The sequence below is a fragment of the Pongo pygmaeus genome, chromosome 3 (assembly GCF_028885625.2).
Source record: "Pongo pygmaeus isolate AG05252 chromosome 3, NHGRI_mPonPyg2-v2.0_pri, whole genome shotgun sequence".
NCBI classification, from domain to species: Eukaryota; Metazoa; Chordata; class Mammalia; order Primates; family Hominidae; genus Pongo; species Pongo pygmaeus.
Window position 1 is genome coordinate 141,639,643 of NC_072376.2, and position 21,002 is coordinate 141,660,644.

At 34.2% G+C, this 21,002-nt stretch overlaps 1 protein-coding gene across 6 annotated transcripts in view; it reads right to left on the minus strand.

The window, feature by feature from the left end:
- The window catches only part of SCLT1 (sodium channel and clathrin linker 1), a 214,980-nt gene that overhangs the window by 119,467 nt on the left and 74,511 nt on the right, over nucleotides 1-21,002 (minus strand). For all 6 annotated transcript variants that reach the window (XM_063664122.1, XM_054486821.2, XM_063664124.1 and 3 more), the window contains exons 6-8: nucleotides 8,753-8,888; nucleotides 4,670-4,792; nucleotides 2,889-2,954 (exon numbers count right to left, since the gene is read on the minus strand). In XM_063664122.1, the coding sequence (XP_063520192.1) occupies nucleotides 2,889-2,954; nucleotides 4,670-4,792; nucleotides 8,753-8,888 (325 nt within the window). The remainder of the gene's footprint in view (nucleotides 1-2,888; nucleotides 2,955-4,669; nucleotides 4,793-8,752; nucleotides 8,889-21,002) is intronic.

Sequence of the window (21,002 nt, forward strand, 5' to 3'; positions counted from 1 at the left end):
TCACTCTGTTGGTTTCGTTTGCTGTGCAAAAACTTTTTGGTTTGATGTAGTCCCACTTGATTACTTTTTTCCTGCTGTCTGTACTTTTGGTGTCATATCCATGAAATCGCTGCCAAGACCGATGCCATGGAGCTTTTCCCCTAGGTTTTCTTCTAAGAACTTTATAGGTAAGAGGTGTTAGATTTAAGTCTTTAATCCGTTTTGGGTTGATATTTGTGTGTTGTGTAAGGTAAGGGTCCAAAATCATGTTTTGAATAGGAATATCTAGATTTCCCAACTCCATTTTTAATTCAGTTATTGTGTTCTTTAGGTCCATAATTTGTGTGCTACTTTTTAATTTTTTTTCTCTGTTGCAATTCTCACTTTGTTCATGCATTGTTCTTTTAACTGTGGTGAGCATCTTCATGAAAGTTATTTTTAATTCCCTATCAGGTAATTCATAACTTCTTTTCATTGGGATTGGTTTCTGGAGATTTATCTTATTTCTTTGTATGGAACATCTTTAGCTGGTTCTTCATTTTTCCTTGACTTTGTGCTCACATCCGTACATTAGAGAAAGCGGGCACCTCTCCCAGTCTTCACAGATTAGCGTCATACAAGAGAAGATCCCCACAAATCAGCCAGCCAGAGATTCAGCAGGCCTCTACCAACTCTTTCCCTCCCCAGGGAGATGCTGGCAGCTGTGGCTTTGTCTGCTTGCTCTGTGATGAGCTGGGGGGTAGGGAACTATAGCATGTATCAGCCCAATCTGCTATCTCTGTTCTTCCCTAGGTGGCTAGACTATGCTGGACCTATTAGAGCTTCGTGAGACAGATGCTATTTCTCTGGGCTGCCCTAGAGAAGCTGCAGTGCTGGATCAACTTTTCCCCTCCCTACGGGAAAGCCGAGAACTGAATTTTCATCTACTTACTCTGTGCTGAGAAGAGCACAGGACCAATGCCATCTATCAGTCCAAACCAATGCCTCCATTCTCCCTTGGTTGGCCAGACTATGCTGGATCTGTGAGCTCCGAGACTGGCAAGATAGAGGCCAGTATTCTGGGGACCACCCTCAGAAAATTTGGGGTGATGAATGCACATATCTAATGCCTTCCCTCCCCTGGGTGAAGCTGGGAGCTAAGGGGTCTCTTTTTGATCACATGACACAGCACTGGGGACAGGGTGTCTAGCAAGAAAGGGTCTCAAATCTCCATGCTAGCTTTGGTGAGTCTGGTTTTCCAATCCCCCAGGAGGTGAGAACATTTCCATTCATTTCTGATTTATCGCAAAGGAAATTTGTACATGAATTGTTGCTGAATTGGTATATCTGTGGGGAGAAGGAGTGTCCAGGGTGTCCTACTCTGCCATGTTAGTCAAATTATATTGAAAGACAGTTTATTTACTCACTGCATTCTCATTAATTTATTCTACATCTATAAGAATCTATTCATTTAATGAGTTTATTCATGTAATCAGAAAATTTTTTGTTGGAAACTGCTTGATTTTTAAAGGGCACTTTTCTTCAAGTTTGATCTTGACTCATACTTGCCCCCATAACTATGTTCTGAATGCTCTTTGAAATGTACAAGATCTTATCACTTTGCTTGCTCCCTTTGCACTTATCAGTCTTGTTTGCTATTCATTATATACATTAAGAACAACTTAAATTTTAAAATTTCTTTCAACCATTTACTTTTAACCACCTATATAGTCTTTTCTATATTTTTGTAAAACTCTCTTTTATCCATCATGCCATTTCTTTACCAGTTTTCTTGTTTCAGTTTATTCTTAGCTCTGACCTGGAACCATGAATACTTCTGCTTTAGAAATTTTTAACATATTCCCTTGGAATATACAACGTCCTTTTCCCATGACTTTCTTTCATCAAAATCATAATAAAATAGGGGCTCTGTGATATGATATATCAAAGAATGATATAATTCCAATTCTAGGAGACATATTGAAGAAGTAATGAATAATTATGATGCTAGGTTAAAGTACTAATTCCATATAGGAATATATTAAATTAAAAAATGCCTTTCTTAATTATAGAAATCAGTAACCATTTTGTTCTGGAGTATTAGTATTTTAAAACTCTAAGAAGTATAATATAGTATCAAAAACAGTATGTGATTAGACATTTCAAATGTTAACAGAACAGGTACAGATTGGTTTAATGATTTTTTACATGGTTAAAAAAGAAAAATTTTTAAAGTAGAATAAAATTGGATACTTACTTTTGATGGCACAAATCCATTATTATACAAAGACATTTTTATTAGGTACTAACAAGAATTAGCAGAGTAACTAAGAAAGAATGAAGAAGGGAAAGAGAGAGGAATTACCTGAAGTGTCATAATTCTATTACTCAACAATGAGGTAAAAATAACATTCCAAGAAAGTAAAGAAAACAAAAGTGAGAGAATAAGAAGGAAAAGAGCAGAACTGGGAAGACTAATTCTATTTATTTTAGGAAAAACTTATAGGGAAATTTAGGAGTACCATACCAACACATGGTCCTTAGTTTCCTAAAACATTTTAGAAAATGGGCTATTAACTCATTAAACAATTACACTATTCTTATTAAACACCTGGCAGTGTGTCAGGTGAAATAAAAAAATTAAGCATGTACTCTACTCTTAAGGAACTCACTGTCTAGATTAGTCTAAGGAGACCTTACTAAGAATCCTAAGAGGATTTCCAGAGTAAGATATACTTCAGAGAGATGTTAGATCTCCAAAAGGTACTGTAAACTGTGTCATGCTATTGAATGAGAAAGCAAAAGCAAAAGAAAAAAGAGTATTATCTAATTTCATGCAGCATGCTTTCTTATTGTTGATTTATATTAACATAAATAAATATGATTATCTATAGGGACAATTTCTAGTTTATATAAGTAAGTATACTTACCACTTCCATGTTCTCATTAGTAACATGAAGTCGCTTGGTCAGTTGTTGAAAATCAAATAGCTGATCCTACAGTGGGAAGGTAAGGGGAGTATATAAATAGCATTTTGTTGTTTATAACCCATATTTAAAATTAAACTAAAATCAAGTCTAAAATCATTATGCCTAAGTTTAGATAAAATTAGTAGTGTTTCTTATTACTATTGTGTGAATTAGTAGTTGAAAAACTAAGAAATTTTTTAAATGATTAAAAAATTAAAGTGGCAATGCTAAAATTAATGTAGCTGTTTATTTTATGTCAAATAATTATTTCTAGAAATCAATTATTAAATATTATTTTAAAACTCAAAGAAATAGATCATAAAAAATTATAAGTGATTAGAAATTCTAAATGCTAGAGAGACCTTGTCCAATATTGGAACGTCACTTTCAAACCTACTCAAAACCTATAATACAAACCATGGCACAGGAGTTACTACCCACCGTTTTAAAAAACATTCTCAGGCACCACATTTTAAAAATTGTTTGATTAGCTGTTATGATTCTATTAAACATTATTTGTACAGATGACACAAAGTTGGGAGAGGCTGTAAATATACTGAATGACAGAATTAAATAGATAACCAGGGAAAAAAGAATGAAGTGTTACTTGTAAAGTCTTGTATAAGGACCCATCAAACTATGTAGCTATAGTAAAAGAATGATATTATTCAGGTGAAAACAAAACAAAAACCCAACCTTGTGGGCTTAGTTGATTGACCTAAATGAGGAAACAGCCCTCAAAGAACTTAATATGAAAAATGGTTTTTAAATCTCAGAGGTAAAAGTCCAACAAATCAGAATGATTACATGTGGACTTTTTTTCAAGCCAGGGCATGTAAAGAAAAATCATTTTGTAAACTGTAAAGCATCATGTAAGTATTTTTACAATTTCTTTAGGTAGACATTTCTAATTATAATTATAATAATAGGAATATTCATTAACCAGAATTTGAAAAGTCTGTAAATGAGTGCTGAAGACAGGTATCAAAACCAACTTATTTAAAGAGCTGCCTCTCAAAATACATAGAAAAGAGGTCAGAAATAGAATTCCTCCCTAGTGCTCAATGCACCTAGCAATAAAAGAACCAACAGAAGAATAAAAGAGGTATATTTCCCAATGGAATGGATGGTCTTGTGAGATAATGAGTTCTTATCAATAGACGTGTAAAGCAAAAGCTAAAGCTAGATGTCCACTTTTAAAGAATGTAGAATGATTCTTGCTTTGGGTAGAAAAAAGTCTTTTAATAACCATTAAGATCCCTTCCTGTTGTAAAATTCTGTTCTGATTAACTTATGACACCTATTTTAGTAACAGGTCACATTTAAGGGTATTAACATTTGATTTTACATAGTGTTCCCACTGTATTTGAGCAGGTTTCTTCACTGGCCATAAACTAATGAACCATTTTGTTTTGTTTTAAAAGACAGGTAGGAAATCAAGCAAATAAAAACTTTGAAGGTTTATTTATACAAAATAATGTTAAAAGTTGCTCTTTAGCACTAAATTCAGCTTTCATTGCTGACAACATTATAGAACCAAATAATCACTGTCCAGTTCTCTAATTATCTTACCTGTTCAAGAGTGTAACCAGCGAAGATCTATATATTATTAACATAAATAATAAAGTGATTAGAAATTCTAAATGCTATAGGGTAGAGTCTTAGGCATTCCCCTCTAAAACAGTTTCTTCAGAGTGCAATTTCTTATTGATATACAAGAAAATGATGAAATCTAAGATTACCTTTTGTTTTTGACTTTCAAATACATGAATCTGGGCCTCAGTCATATGTTCCTGGTAAAGCTTGTGTAGTCTGTCCAACTCCTGAGAAACAGTCTGCCAGAGTTCCACAGCCTGAGTTTTTTCCTATTAAAAAAATTTGATAACTCATTAAATTATCAGCAGGCTATTTATTGTATAGTACAAATGGATCATTTTCTTTTACAGAATACGTTCTTATAAAGTCATAAAATAAAACAGAACTGTGTAAAGATGGTATTATAGTTATATTTTTGATACGAAGTTATATTATTAATAATTTAGAGAGTAAACCTGAAGACATAAAGTTCCTTATTTTGAAATTGTGTTTTTACTCAGATTTAGCTAAAATTAAAATCCTTAACAGAGATGTAGATTTAAACCATGTTCTTTGTTCCACAAGAAAGTGTAAGCCCTAGAAACTGATGAAGAAGAAAACTGCCTCCTGGTAAAGTACAATATTTTTTTCCTGATCATAAAAGTAATAAATTTTCATTGTGGAAAATTAGGAAAATACAGAGAAAAACAGGAGAAAATCAGAATCACCTATAATTTTACTACCTGATAATAAATACTGCTAACATCTGGATACAATCATCTTTTTAAATGTTGATGCATTCATGTTTATAAATGTGATTCTGGGGGAGAATTTTGTAATTATTTTAACAAAATTAGGGACCATATAGTGGGCTATTTTTACTTGCCATTTTATAATGATTTTATAATTATAATTTTCTCAGGTCACTAACTATTGTTTGCATACAGTATTATCTAAGTGTGGTACAGAAACTTTTAAACTTTGAAAGGTCCTAGAAGTCAAATTTATCTTCAGAATAATATGTTAACATTATTTGCCTTTTTACTCTCATCCTCTCACAAATGTACAGTGAAGTTTTCTAAAGTTTATATGATGTGATGTCATCCTTGCTCTAAGGTCTAATGGACTGTATGCTTATGCTCCTACTTTTTTTAAGTCTCAGTTTTAATTTGTAATACAATAAATACTGATAGATATGTAACCCACAAAAACATAAGGCACCTCAGAGTACACTGAGGTATACCATGCATTCAGAAAATGAACAAATCGTACATTTTTATAAAGCAAGTGTGCTTATGTAACCAGCACCCAGTTCAAGAGAAAGAACATTACCATCACCTAGAAGCTGGATGACCCTCTTGTGATCTCTTCCAGTTACTATACTCTTCTCCTAAATAACCATTTCCTCGTGTTCCTAACACCATAGATTAGTTTTGTCTAAAACTTAAAAAAAAAAAAAAAAACAAAACTGTAGGCAAATTAAAAATTTTAAAAGTGGTTTTAAAATTTGTAGATAAACACAGAACCTGGAGCCAGAAGATATGGGTGTGATCTCTAATTCCTGGCTAAATAGTCCTGGATAATTCACTTCATTTCCTTAAGACTCAAGTTTTCTTTTCAGTAAAATGGTCGTAAAAATGCCTCATACCTCAAAATGTCCCACTGTTTCTCCAGACCTGTCTGACGACAAAAATCACCTAGGCTAGTACTTACACAACCCAGATTCTCCTAGAACAGTGGTTCTTAAAGGATCAGCATCATCAGCAACACCTCAGAACTGTTAGAGATGTAAATTATTGAGCTCTTTCCCAGACTTCTTGAATCAGAAACTGGGGTGGTGGTGGGGGGTCAGGAGGCACAGCAGAAATCCATGTTTCAAAAAGCCCTCAAGTGATTATGATGTACGCTATATAATTTTTTAAAATGGTACAATTTACTATTTGGACAAACTATAATTTAACTGATCCCATATTTAAGATTTTTAAACTATGTCAAATGTTTCATTACAATAAATATTATAATGAACATATTTATTCAAAAATTTTTATATTCAGTTCTTTAGAACAAATTCATAAAATCTATGTGGTGTCATCATCTAATTATGGATCAAATAATGCAAACATTTCTAAGGCTCTTCTTCCAAACTGACTTCTAGAAAGATTTTTACAAATCATACTGTAACAGAAAATATATTTTAAACTGAAAATATTAAGCTAGGTACTTAGTATTGTGCTATTGCTATTGGCTCCTAAAGCAATATATTTATACTACACAGCACCTTGTGAACATAATTTTAATTCTTATTTGTGAGTCTTGCTGTTCAATAATGATAATAATGACAAATAGGCAAATTTATTAACTTACATATGTGCTAGACATATAAGCCTAAATTAATTTCTATTTACACCCATGAAATCAATTATAAATCTTTCCTAGTCTAGAACAAACAGCATGCTTTCTTCATTATTTTTCTTTCATCACATTTAAAAATTCTCTCCATTCATACATTAAAAAAAAATTAGTGTTAAACACATGTTCCTTATCAAGCTAAATATAGCCTTTCTGACTTACCTAAAGTATCACTTTCATAATTATAGAATTTTAAAACCAAATTTTCAGGACATAAAACCGAATTTTCAGATAATTATCAAATCAAAATTGTAATTTAGAATTTGTAGCCCCCATTTATAAATGAGGAAACTGAGGCACAAGAGTTTTTTCTATGATCACACAGCTGGAAAGTAGAAGAATGGGGATTTAAACCCATACAAGATATGAAACATTTGGGATATAACATTGTAAATTAAAATAAAATTCCCTTATGAATAAAATTCACAAAAAATTACAGCTGAAAAACAGGATATATTTAACATAGCTGCTCAAAGATTCTAATTACTATGAGAGAAAAAAGAAAAAGTATAATTCTAGAAGAAATATAATGTTAGAAAAATATAGTACTATTAATATAATCTTTGAAAATGGAAGAAAACAATACCAGAAAAAAAGAACACTGAAAAATACAAATTTAGAGAAATAATGGACTTTTTCCTTTAAAAATTTTCATTGACATTAAAATATTCTCCCTACAAAGAACTTAAACAAATTTACAAGAAAAAAACAAACCCATCAAAAAGTCGGCAAAGGAAATGAACAGACACTTCTCAAAAGAAGATATTTATGCAGCCAATAAACATATGAAAAAAAGCTCATTATTACTGGTCATTAGAGAAATGCAAATCAAAACCACAATGGAATACCATCTCACGCCAGTTAGAATGGTGATCATTAAAAAGTCAGGAAACAACAAATGCTGGAGAGGATGTGGAGAAATAGGAACACTTTTACACCGTTGGTGGGAGTGTAAATTAGTTCAACCATTGCGGAAGACAGAGTGGCAATTCTTCAAGGATCTAGAACTAGAAATACCATTTGATCCAGCAATCCCATTACTGGGTATATACCCAAAGGATTATAAATCATTCTCCTATAAAGACACATGCACATGTATGTTTATTGCAGTACTATTCACAATAGCAAAGACTTGGAACAAACCCAATGTCCATCAATGATAGACTGGATAAAGAAAATGTGGCACATATACACCATGGAATACTATGCAGCCATAAAAAAGGATGAGTTCATGCCTTTTCAGGGACATGGATGAAGCTGGAAACCATCATTCTCAGCAAACTAACACAGGAACAGAAAACCAAACACTGCATGTTCTCACTCATAAGTGGGAGTTAAACAATGAGAACACATGGACACAGGGAGGGGAACATCACACACCAGGGCCTGTCGCAGGGTTGAGGGCTGGGGAGGGATAGCATTAGGAGAAATACCCAATGTAGATGATGGGTTGATGGGTGCAGCAAACCACCACGGCATGTGATACCTATATAACAAACCTGCACGTTCTGCACATGTACCCTAGTAAAGTATAATTAAAAAAAAAGAAAAAGAAAAAGAAAAGCAAGAAAAAAAATTCTCATAAGAAAAAAAATCACGTCAAAAGCTTTATGATTTAATTAAACACATTTTGTAACAACCAGTGAGGGTATTTGGCAAGTACATTTATAACAGTGAGAGTATTTATTACAAGTGTTGCTACCTGTAATGATGATTATAAACTGCAGAAAATCATCATGTTACAATTTTATTATTTTGTTATCCATAAATAATGATTAACAGGAATTTTTTAAAACGTATGTTAATTCAGAATATAAATTTTAAAAATACATGTCACTCACTTGATTGGCTAGCTGCAATTGTTCTTGAAGGTTTCTGACTGTTTCATCATCTGCATATATATCAGTTCCTATCTCTGTGCCAAGGGGAAAGGCCTCCAATTTTTTTTCAACAGCATCTTTTAATTCACTGTGCAACCTTTGAAACAAATAGTTAACATGATAGTCTCAAGTCATTTTAGTAATAGTAATTACTGTTTTGAGGTCAATTAAACATTTGGGTCAACAATAACTCTTTACACAAAATCATGTTTAAGTAGACTTCAAATAAAAAATTAGAAGTGTTTAATTACCATTAAATACTGTGCTATAAGAATAAAAAGATTATATAACAATTTCAAATGCATTAAATCGATCACAATTAATTGAAGCATGATTCAGTTTGTCCTAGAGAGGTTTTAATTTTTCAAAAATTTTCAAAAACTTTTCAAAAGAGTAAAATTCAGATATTATCTCTCATTAAATGATAAAATAAGCCATTCAGAAAAATTCTAAAATATCTACGTATATCCAGTCAATTAAATGAAAATTATATATTAAATCCTGTAGAATTATTTGTTATTTTCTTCAGTGTGTTTCCCAAAACTCACTGGACTTCTTACTAATTCCAGTTAACAAGCAAAGAGAAGAAAATGGTTGCTGGCTATAAAACCAAAACATCAGAAGCTTTATTTTTCAGCACATCCTTATATAAGCTCAACAATAATACTGAAAGGCTTAAATTTGACTTTAATCTTAACATTAAGGTAAATTACAGATATTTCATGCTTTAAAACAACTACAAAAAAAAGCAAGGAAGGTACAACTTAAAAGAATGATTGTTTTAATTTAAAATAAAACATACTTAAGAGAAAAAAGTACATTTTCAGAAAACACTCTTATTTCGTATAATCATAAGCAGAAAATATTTATAGTAAATACATTACAAAGTGAAAATAACAAAATAAACTACATCCATCTACCTAAAACATTTAGAGGTGAATGAATGATTTACTAATATTACAAATCTCCTTTGAAACAAGAAAACTTAAATCTTGATGTCAAAACATATTTATTGAAAACAAAATTCATCAAATACAATAAAACTGAGGAGGTAAACACTTCAGAAACAAAAAAATTAATTACTCTGAAGAAAGGACAGAGCTTGAAAATTATTCCCTAATTAAAAAACTTACAAGTATTGGTTAAGACAGAAGTTTTTATTTTTAAATATCTAACAGTGTTTTAAAAAACTTTTATTTTTCCTATATGAAATGTTTACCTAATAGAGGAAATGATCAGTATAGAAATATAACAAGTTTTGGAAAAGATACCCCAAGTCCTATGAAAAAACCATTATTAATTCTGTAATATATTTTCTAGCAGAATTTTTGCTTTCCATTAAAAATAGACCAATGACATACTGTATTGCTAATACTATAATCTGTCTTTTTAACTATAGTATTGAGACATATGCATTCTCTCATATTCTAAAAAGTTTTCGGCAAATATTTTAAAGATGACATAATATTCCATCATTTTCATCATATAGTTATCTGCATCATAACCTATCAATTATCCTAATCCTTTAAATTGATTGTAAAATGAAATGAAAAAATAGTAAAATTAATATTTAGTACACTGTACTTTAAAATATCAGAAACACTGAGAATTAAAGTGTCTTATTTCTTTGTTAAAAATGTAGTTATAACAAGCAGTATAATTATAACTGACAGTAAGACAGTTTTTAGGGTCTTAACAACATTTTTAGCCAGGTACGGTGGCTCATGCCTGTAATCCCTGCACTTCGGGAGGCCGAAGTGGGCGGATCATGAGGTCAGGAGTTCGAGACCAGCCTGGCCAATGTGGTGAAACCCCGTCTCTACTAAAAATACAAAAATTAGCCGGGCATGGTGGTGCGTGCCTGTAGTCCCAGCTACTCAGGAGGCTGAGGCAGAAGAATTGCTTGAACCCAGGAGGCACAGGTTGCAGTGAGCCAAGATCAAGGCACTGTACTCCAGCCTGGGCGACAGAGCAAGACTCTGTCTCAAAAAAAAAGAAAAAAATTTAAAGGTCACAGAAATATCATAATTGTCCCCCACTGATTATTAAGAAAATTTTGTACAGTTTCAGCTTGCAAGGTCTTTTTTTAATCTTACACTAAATACGAAGGAAGGACCACCTATACATAGTTTAATTTTGTTTGCTTCAGTATCTGGAATACTTGGGGAATAGGTGTCTAATCTTGCTTTTGTAATGCTTGCTGTCTCTCACCGAGTGTGCTCTGGTCCCGAGGTGTTATATGATTTTGGGTTTAGATTGCTGTCCTTTTTCTAACCTCCTCAACAAATTTTAAGACATCATTATTTTTAGACTTTCTTTTCTAATGCATACTCTTAAGATTACAGCTTTCCCTCTAAGAATCGCCTTAGTGGCAACGCCAACGTTATGTTATTTTCTTTATTAATCAGTTGAAAATATTTTCTAATTTCCATTGTGAGTTCTTTGACCTGTGAGTAACATTTAGAGGCATACTGCTTAACTTAGAAAAAGCTGGGGATTTTCTGGTTACCTTTTTGTTATTGATTTCTAGCATAATTTTCACTGCCATCAAAGAGCATAATCTGAATAATTTCAATCCTTTTATAATCTGAGAGTTGCTTTTTTTGAGTTGGTCCATTTCAGAAAACTATCATGTGTACTTAAAGAATGCATATTTTGAAGGTCTTCGGTATTAGTATTCTATATATGTCCCTTAAGAGATTTCTTAATTGCATTATTCAAATATTGCATCTTAACTTACTGTTTTTTTTTCTGGTTGCTATTTTATTTACTGAGAGCAACCTGCTCATATTTCCTATTATAATGGTGCATTTGTCTTTTCTGCCATTCAGTGCTATCACATTTTATATTCTGAGTCTTTGTTATTGAGTGCTTACACATTTAGAATTGTCATATCTTTTGGGCAAATATAATTTCGTATCATTAAGAAAAACGCCTTTTAATCTGTAATCATCTATTTCACATTAAATTCTACTATGTCTGATATTTTCAGCATGTTTTCAGTTAGCACTTCCATGGTATACATATTTTCTATCCTTTTATTTTCACCCATTCTGTACTCTTGTATTTTACAAATCTCCTTGGTTAAAAGCATGTAACTGTGGGTTCATTTAGTTAATCTCTGGTAAATCGCTGTCTTAAAATTGTAGCATGTAGTACAGCAAAATTTAATGCAATTACTAAGGTATCTGGGTTTATATCTACTACCTTAGTATTTCCTATTTGCCTTGCCTTTAAAAAAACAAAACAAAACACCTGTCTCTTTTTGTTCCTATTCTCTTTGCTTATTAACTAGAATTAATTACATTTTATTATTCCACTTTCCCACTCCATTATCTTGGAAGTGATACCATCTTTTAGTTTATTGTAGTGCCCAGCCCAGACATCGTAACAAGCCTCTGAGAATTGCCACCCTCTACTATAAATTAGTATCCTATTTCTAATGGATAATGTAAGCACCTGAGAATATTTCAACTCCATTTACACTCTTCCTAAATGTATGGTATTGCTGGCTCGTATTTCAAGTCTCTTCAAACATTTTAAAGCCATGATTATTATTATTATTTTTAAAAGTTTATACTCATTAGATTTTCTCCCATATTTACCCTTTCCATAGTTCCAAACTTTATTCTAGGATGATTTTTCCTTCTGTTTTGGGATTTGGATTAATTCTGTCAATGGTAATTTTCACAGTTTTCATCTGAAAATGTACTTATTTAACCCTCCTTCTTGAAGAACATTTTGCTGAGCACACAGTTCTTAGTTGACAGTTTTGGTTTCTTTTCAGCACTTTGAAGATATTCCATGTCTCTCGATTTCTATCACATCTGTTGAAAAGTCAGTTATGTTATTGCTATTCCTTTGAGGATAATCTCTGTTGTGAGAATTTTTCTTTGATTTTGATTTTGTAGATGTTTTTGCATTACCATGCTTGTGATGCATGGTGTTTCTTTAATCCACAGATCTTTTGCTACTTTTGAAATTTTTCAGCTATTGTCTCTTCAAATATTATTTCTGTCTTTCCTGTTCTCTCTGGGATTCAAATTACATGAATTTTAGTTCTTTTCACTACTACATTTTGTTCCATATTTTCTTTTTAAATTTTTTTTGATTTTTTACTTAACTTTTAAGTTCAGGGGTACATGTACAGGTTTGTTATATAGGTAAGCTTGTGTCATTGGGGTTTGTTGTACAGATTATTTTCAACCCAAGTATTAAGCCTAGTACCCATTAGTTATTTTTCCTGATCCTCTCCCTCCTCCCAACCTCCACCCATTGATAGGCCCCAGTGTGTGTAGTTTTCCTCTACATGTCCATGTGTTCTCATCATTTAGCTCCCACTTATAAGTGAGAACATGAAGTATTTGCTTTTCTGTTTCTCTGTTAGTTTGCTAAGGATAATCACCTCTGGCTCCGTCTACGTTCCTGCAAAGGACGTGATCTTGTTCTTTTTTATGGATGTATAGTATTCCATGGTATATATGTACCATATTTTCTTTATCCAGTCCACTGTTGATGGGCATCTAGGTTGATCTATGTCTTTGTCATTGCGAATAAGTGTTCCGATGAACTTGTGAGTGCATGTGTCTTTATGGTAGAATGATTTCTATTACTTCGTTATATATCCAGTGATGGGATTGCTGGGTTAAATTGCACTTCTGTTTTGAGTTCTTTGAGATCCAAGCCGGGTGCGGTGGCTCATGCTTGTAATCCCAGCACTTTGGAAGGCCGAGGCAGGCAGATCACGAGGTCAGGAGATCGAGACCATCCTGGCTAACATGGTGAAACCCCATCTCTACTAAAAAAATAAAAAAAATTAGCCGGGCATGGTGGCGGATGCCTGTAGTCCCAGCTACTTGGGAGGCTGAGGCAGGAGAATGGCGTGAACCCGGGAGGCGGAGCTTGCAGTGAGCTGAGATCGCGCCACTGCACTCCAGCCTGGGCGAAAGAGCGAGACTCTATCTCAAAAAGAAAAAAAAAAAAAGAATCCAAACTGCTTTCCACTAGTGGCTGAACTAGTTTCCGTTCCCACCAGCAGTGTAAAAGCATTCCCTTTTCTCTGCAACCATATGAGCATCTGTTATTTTTTGATGTTTTAACAGCCATTCTGACTGGTGTGAGATGGTATCTCATTGTGGTTTTGATTTGCATTTCTCTAATTAAGTTGAGCTTTTTTTCATATGCTTGTTGGCCACATGTATATCTTCTTTTGAAAAGTGTTCATGTGCTTTGCCCATTTTTCAATGAGGTTTGATTTTTCTTGTAAATTTAAGTTCCTTATAGATGCTGGATATTTGACCTTTGTCAGATGCAGTTTGCAAAAATGTTCTCCCATTTTGTATGTTGTCTGTGCACTCTGTTGATAGTTTCTTTTGCTGTGCAGGAGCTCTTTAGTTTAATTAGATCCCATTTGTCAATGTTTGCTTTTGTTGCAATTGCTTTTGGTATCTTCTTAATAAAATCTTTGCCCACTCCTATATCCAGAATGGTATTGCCCAGGTTGTCTTCCAGGGTTTTTATACTTTGGGGTTTTACATTTAAGTTTTTAATCCATCTTAAGTTAATGTTTGTTAATCTTCTGCACATGGCTAGCCAGTTATCTCAGCACCATTTATTGAATAGGAGTCCTTTCCCCATTGCTTGAGTTAGGTTTGTCAAGGATCAGATAGTTGTAGGTGTGTGGCTTTATTTCTGGGTTCTCTATTCTGTTGCAATGGTCTATGTGCCTGTTTTTGTACCAGTAGCATCCTGTTTTGGTTACTGTAGCCCTGCAGTATAGTTTGAAGTCAGGCAGCATGATGTCTCCAGCTTTCTTATTTTTGCTTAGGATTACCTTGGCTATCTGGACTCTTTTTTGGTTCCACATGAATTTTAAAATGGTTTTTCTAGTTCTGTGAAGAATCTTAATGGTAGTTTAATAGGAATAGCATTAGATGTATAAATTGCTCTGGGCAGTATGACCATTTTTACAATATTGATGCTTTCTATCCATGAGCATGGAACATTTTTCCATTTGTTTGTGTAATCTTTGATTTCTTTGAGCAGTATTTTGTACTTCTTGTAGAGAGATCTTTCATCTTCCTAGTTAGCTGTATTCCTAGGTAGTTTGTGTGTTTGTTTATTTATTTATTTATAGCAACTGGGAATGGGACTGCGTTACTCATTTGGCTATTGGCTTGACTGTGTATAGCAGTGCTAGTAATTTTTACACACTGATTTTGTATCCTGAGAATTTGCTGAAGTTGTCAGCTTAAGAAGCTTCTATGCCAAGACTATGGAGTTTTATAGATATAGAATCCTGTCATCTGCAAATAGGGATAGTTTGACTTCCTCTCATCCTATTTGGATTACATTTCTTCCTCTTGCCTGATTGCCCTGGCCAGGACTTCCAATACTACATCAAATAGGTGTGGCGAAAAAGGGCATCCTTGTCTTGTGCCAGTTTTCAGGGAGAATGTTTCCAGCTTTTGCGCATTCCGTATGATGCTGGCTATGGGTTTTTCATAGATGGCTCTTATTATTTTGAAGTATGTTCCTTCAATACCTAGTTTATTGAGACTTTTTAACATGAAGGGTGTTAAATTTTAATGAAAGCCTTTTCTGCATCATTTCAGATAATCATGTAGTTTTTGTCTTTAGTTCTGTTTATGTGATGAATCACATTTATTGATTTGCATATGATGAACCAACCTTGCATCGCAGGGCTAAAGCCTATTTGATCATGGTAGATAAGATTTTTGATCTGCTGCTGGATTTCGTTTGCCAGTATTTTGTTGAGGATTTTTGTCTCTATGTTCATCAGGGATATTGGCCTGAAATTTTCTTTTTTGTTGTATCTTTGTTAGGTTTTGGTATCAGGATGATGTTGGCCTCATAAAATGAGCTTTATGGTCTGTTGCATTGGTCTATGTGCCTGTTTTCGTACCAGTACCATGCTGTTTTGGTTACTATAGCCCTGAAGTATAGTTTGAAGTTGGGCAGTGTGATGTCCCCAGCTTTCTTCTTTTTGCTTAGGAATACCTAAGCATTTTTTTTTTGGAATAGTTTCAGTAGAAGTGGTACCAGCTCTTTGTATATTTGGTAGAATTTGGCTGTGAATTTATCTGGTCCTGGGCTTTTTTGGTTCATAGGCTATTTATTACTGCCTCAATTTCAGAACTCATTACTGGTCTGTTCAGTAATTCAATTTCCTCCTGGTTTAGTCTTAGGAGGGTGTATGTGTCTAGAAATTCATCCATTTCTTCTAGATATTCCAGTTTATGTGCATAGAGGTGTTCATAATATTATTTGGTGGTTATTTGTATTTCTGTGGGGTCAGTGGTAACATCCTCCTTGTCATTTCTGATTGTTTTTATCTGAATCTTCTCTCTTTTCTTCTTTATTACTCTAGCTAATGGTCTATTTTATTAATTTTTCCAAAAAACCAGCTTCTGGGTTCTTTGATCTTCTGGATGTTTTTTTGTGTCTGAATCTCTCTCAGTTCAGCTCTGATTTCAGTTATTTCTTGTCTTTTGCTAGCTTTGGAATTTGTTTGCTCTTGGTTCTATAGTTCTTTTAGTTGTGATGTTAGGTTGTTAACTTGCAATCTTTCTAACTTTTTGATGTGAGCACTTAGTGCTATCAATTCCCTCCTAACACTGCCTTAGCTGTGTCCTAGAGATTCTGGTATGTTGTATCTTTGTTATCATTAGTTTCAAAGAACTTGTTGATTTCTGCCTTAATTTCATTATTTATCCAAACGTCATTCAGGAGTAGGTTATTCAACTTCCATGTAATTGTATGGTTTTGAGCAAATTTCTGTTTTGGCTTCTAATTTGATTGTGCTGTGGTTTGAGAGACTGTTAATGATTTCAGGTCTTTTGCATTTGCTGAGGGGTGTTTTACTTCTGATTACGTGATTGATTTTAGAATATGTGCCACGTGGTGATAAGAAGAATGTATATTCTGTTGTTTTTGGGTGGAGAGTTATACAGATGTCTATTAGGTCCATTTGATCCAGTGCTGGGTTCAGGTCCTGAATATCTTTGTTAATTTTCTGTCTTGATGATTGGTCTAATATTTTCAGTGTGGTGTTAAAGACTTCCACTATTATTGTATGGGAGTCTATGTCTCTTTGAAGGTCTCTAAAAACTTGCTTTACGAATCTGCGTGCTCCTGTGTTGGGTACATATATATTTAGGATAGTTAGATCTTCTTGTTGAATTGAATTGAACCTTTTACCATTATGTAATGCCTTTTTTTTTTTTTTTTTTGCTCTTTTTTGCTTTTGTCAGAAACTAGGATTGTAACTCCTGCTTTTTTTCTGTTTTCCATTTGCTTGGTATATCTTCCTCCACCCTTTTATTTTGAGTCCATGTGTGTCACTGCATGTGAGATAGGACTCTTAAAGACAGCATACCAATGGGTTTTGGTTCTTTATTCAGTTTGCCATTCTGTGTCTTTTTTTGTTTTTTAACTTTTATTTCAGTTTTGGGGTACATGTGAAGGTTTGTTACATAGGTAAATGCGTGTCACAGGGGTTTGTTGTACATATTATTTCATTACCCAGGTATTAAGCCCAGTATCCAGTAGTTATCTTTTCTGCTCCTCTCCCTCCTCCCACCCTCTCCTTTCAAGTAGATCCCAGTGTCTGTTGTTTCCCTCTTTGTGCTCGTAAGTTCATACCATTTAGCTCCCACTTCTAAGTGAGAACATGCAGTATTTGGTTTTCTGTTCCTGCATTAGTTTGCTAAGGTTGTGCCTTTTAATTGAGGCATTTAGCCCATTTACATTCAAGGTTGGTATTGATATGTATGGATTTGATCCTGTCATCATGTCAGCTGGTTATTTTGCAGACTTGTTTATGTGGTTGCTTTATAGTGTCACTGGTCTGTGTACTTCAGTGTGTTTTTGTAGTGGGTGATAATGATCTTTCCTTTCCGTATTTAGTGTTACCTTCAGGAGCTCTTGTAAGGCTGATCTGGTGGTAATGAAATTCCTCAGCATTTGCTTGCCTGAAAATGATCTTATTTCTCCTTTGCTTATGAAGCTTGGTTTGGCTGGATATCAAATTCTGGCTTGGAATTTCTTTTAAGAATGTTGACCATTGGCCCCCAATCGCTTCTGGCTTGTAGGGTTTCTGCTGAGAGGTCTGCTCTCAGTCTAATGATCTTCCCTTTGTAGGTGACCTCACCTCTCTCTAGATGCCTTTAAAATTTTTTTTCATTTTGACCTTGTAAAATCTGATGATTATGTGTCTTGCAGATGATCTTCTTGTAACGTATCTAACTAGGGTTCTCTACATTTCCTGAATTTGAATGTTACCCTCTCAAGCTAGGTTGGGTAAGTTCTCATGGATGATATTCTGAAATATGTTTTCCAAGTTGCTTCCCTTCTCCCTATGTCTTTCAGGGATGCCTATGAGTCATAGATTTGGTCTGTTTACATAATCCCATATATCTTGGAGGTTTTGTTCATTCCTTTTCATTCTTTTATTTCTATTCTTGTCTGATTGTCTTGTTTCAGAAATCCGGTCTTCAAACTCTGAGATTCTTTCCTCCACTTGGTCTATTCTGCTTTTAATACTTGTGATTGCATTATAAAATTATTGTAGTGTGTTTTTCAGTTCTATCTGGTCAGTTGTTTTTTTTCTATACTGGCTATTTTCGCTGGGCAGCTCCTGCATTGTTTTACCATCGTTCTTAGCTTCCTTGGACGGGTTTCAACATACTCCCGTAGCTCAATGATCTTCGTTTTCATGCATATTCTGATTTCTATTTCTGTCATTTGTACTTAGCCCAGTTCTGAACCCTTTCTGTATAGGTGATGTGGTAGATTAGAGGAAAAAAGGCACTGTGGCTTTTTGAGTTGTCAGGATTCTTGCGCTGATTCTTTGTCATCTTTGTGGGTTTATCCACCTTCAATCTTTGAGGCTGCTGACCTTTCAATGGCTTTTGTTCTCTTTTATCCTATTTGATGACCTTGAGGGTTTGATTATCATATAGGGTAGATTTAGCTGACTGGCTTCATTTCTGAAAGACATTAGGGGACCAATGCTCAGCTCCTGACTTCTGGACTGTATGCTCTAACTCTGGGGATTTGTATTGGGCCCTGACATTGTTCTTTCATTCCATGAGGTTAGAAATCCACTGTGCTGGGGGCACCAGGTGCTTCTGGACCACTGGTCACTACATTCCAATGGGTAGTGTCAGCCAAAGTGTTTCATAGTGCAGTGACAGAGGGATCTGTCCTCATTCACGTGTGCCAGCAACAGCAGTAGCGGCAGCTGTGGCAGGGTGCTAGTGGCTGCTGGGGTGCCTGCCTAAGGAAATGGCTGTCCCTGGCCATGCTCCACTACATATGCTCCTGCACCAAACCTTCTGGGATCCACATCAGCTGGCTTGCTGCCCCTACCACTTCTCTAGGAACCTCTCCCTGCCAAGTCAAGTGTCTATGGTGGTTGAAGGGTCTCCTCCTGCTAGGGTTCTAGAGGCCCATGCTCCTTGAAAATTCAACTCACGTGTTCCCCCGGAGCCACCAGAGACCAGGAATGAGTCCAGTTTTCCCCCACTTCATTCCAGCTTCTGTGTCTTCCCTCCATCCACTCTCAGTGCCTTCCTTCTGAGAATCTGTTAGAAGTATGCCAGTCATCTCCATCCATCAGTGGCAGCTGCTCCACCTAGCTGCATCTAGTTGGCTATCACACAGGTTTATATTTTCTATCCTCTTGTCTCTCTGCTTCTTACTGATATTCAGTTAAAATATTTCTTCTAAATTAAGTTGCACTTGATTAATTATCTTGTTATGTCTCATTTCCATTGTTGTATTTTTTCAGTTCTAGAATTTGTTTCTTTTTTTAGAGTTTCTAGTTCTCTTACAAAATTCTCAATATTGTATCTTATTTCACTGACCATATTAAGCAAAATTATTTATTTATTTATTTTAGTTTTATCTTATTTTAAGATCTGGGATACATGTGCAGGACGTGCAGGTTTGTTACACAGGTAAATGTGTTCCATGGTGGTTTGCTGCACCTATCAACTTATCACCTAGGTATTAAGCCCTACATGCATTAACTATTTATCCTGATGCTTTCCTCCCCCATCCCCCCTTTCAGGCCCCAGTATGTGTTGTTCTGCTCCCTGTATCCATGTATTCTCATTGTTCAGCTCCCACTTATGAGTGAGAACATGTGGTGTTTAGTTTTCTGTTGGTAAAGCAGTTTTTTAAAGGCCAACCCTGTGGATCTATTTTTACTGCCTATTATTTCTAATGATTCTTTAAAAATGTTACCATGTTAGTGTCAATCTTCCTGTTCCTAATTCTTTTTGTGCTAGATATGAGCTAGATATTATACATTAAAAAGTATAGTGGCATTAAGGATCCTAACACACCTATCCATAAGTGTGATGGACGTTGAATTTCAATTTTTATTGTTTTAGCTCTGTAAATTTGTTTCAAGCTCTCCTCAGTTTTTAAACCTCTCTCCATCTCTTCTTGGATAGTGAGATGCAATTAGGGAAAGCAGCCCCAAATGCAGGCTTATATCCCTGGATTTCTTTCTATTCGTGGTCTTTGCCTTATAATTTTTTCACAGATTCCAATTTCTTTAAACAGATTTGATTTTTGTTAAGATTTTGTCAAGATTTTATAGTTTTGTCTGAACTTTCTAGTTTTTCTCAGAAGAAGCCTGATTACAGTACCTACTCTGTCATTAATGTAAACAACATTGATTTATTTATTTTCAATTTTACTTTTCTATTAATTAAAAATGACAAAGTGTTCTGCATACTATTTTGGCTGCACCTTACTAGTTTGATATGCTGTTCATTTTAAGTAGTTTTTAATTTTAGTAGTCAATTCATTTTTTTAATCTCAGGAGTTATTTGAAAATATAGTTTAAAAATTTTTATGTGCTCATCTTTTGTCATTTTTTATTTTATTACAGATGTAATTTATGTGTTTTTTTGTGGGGGGAATTTGTATGTGTGTATGTGGTAGGGAGGGTTTTCAGTACATATCTATGTTGTAAGTTTTTCATGGGTCTTTGAAAAACAAAGTATATTCCTGTTGGTTAATATATGAGTGTGTATAAACAGAAATGTACATGTACATAATCAAACTTGTTATTTGCTCCTTATATCATCTATATCTTTACTTATTTTCTTGTTTTCTTTTAAATATAACAGTTGTAATAATATATTTGTAAATAAATACAGATTAAATGAATTTT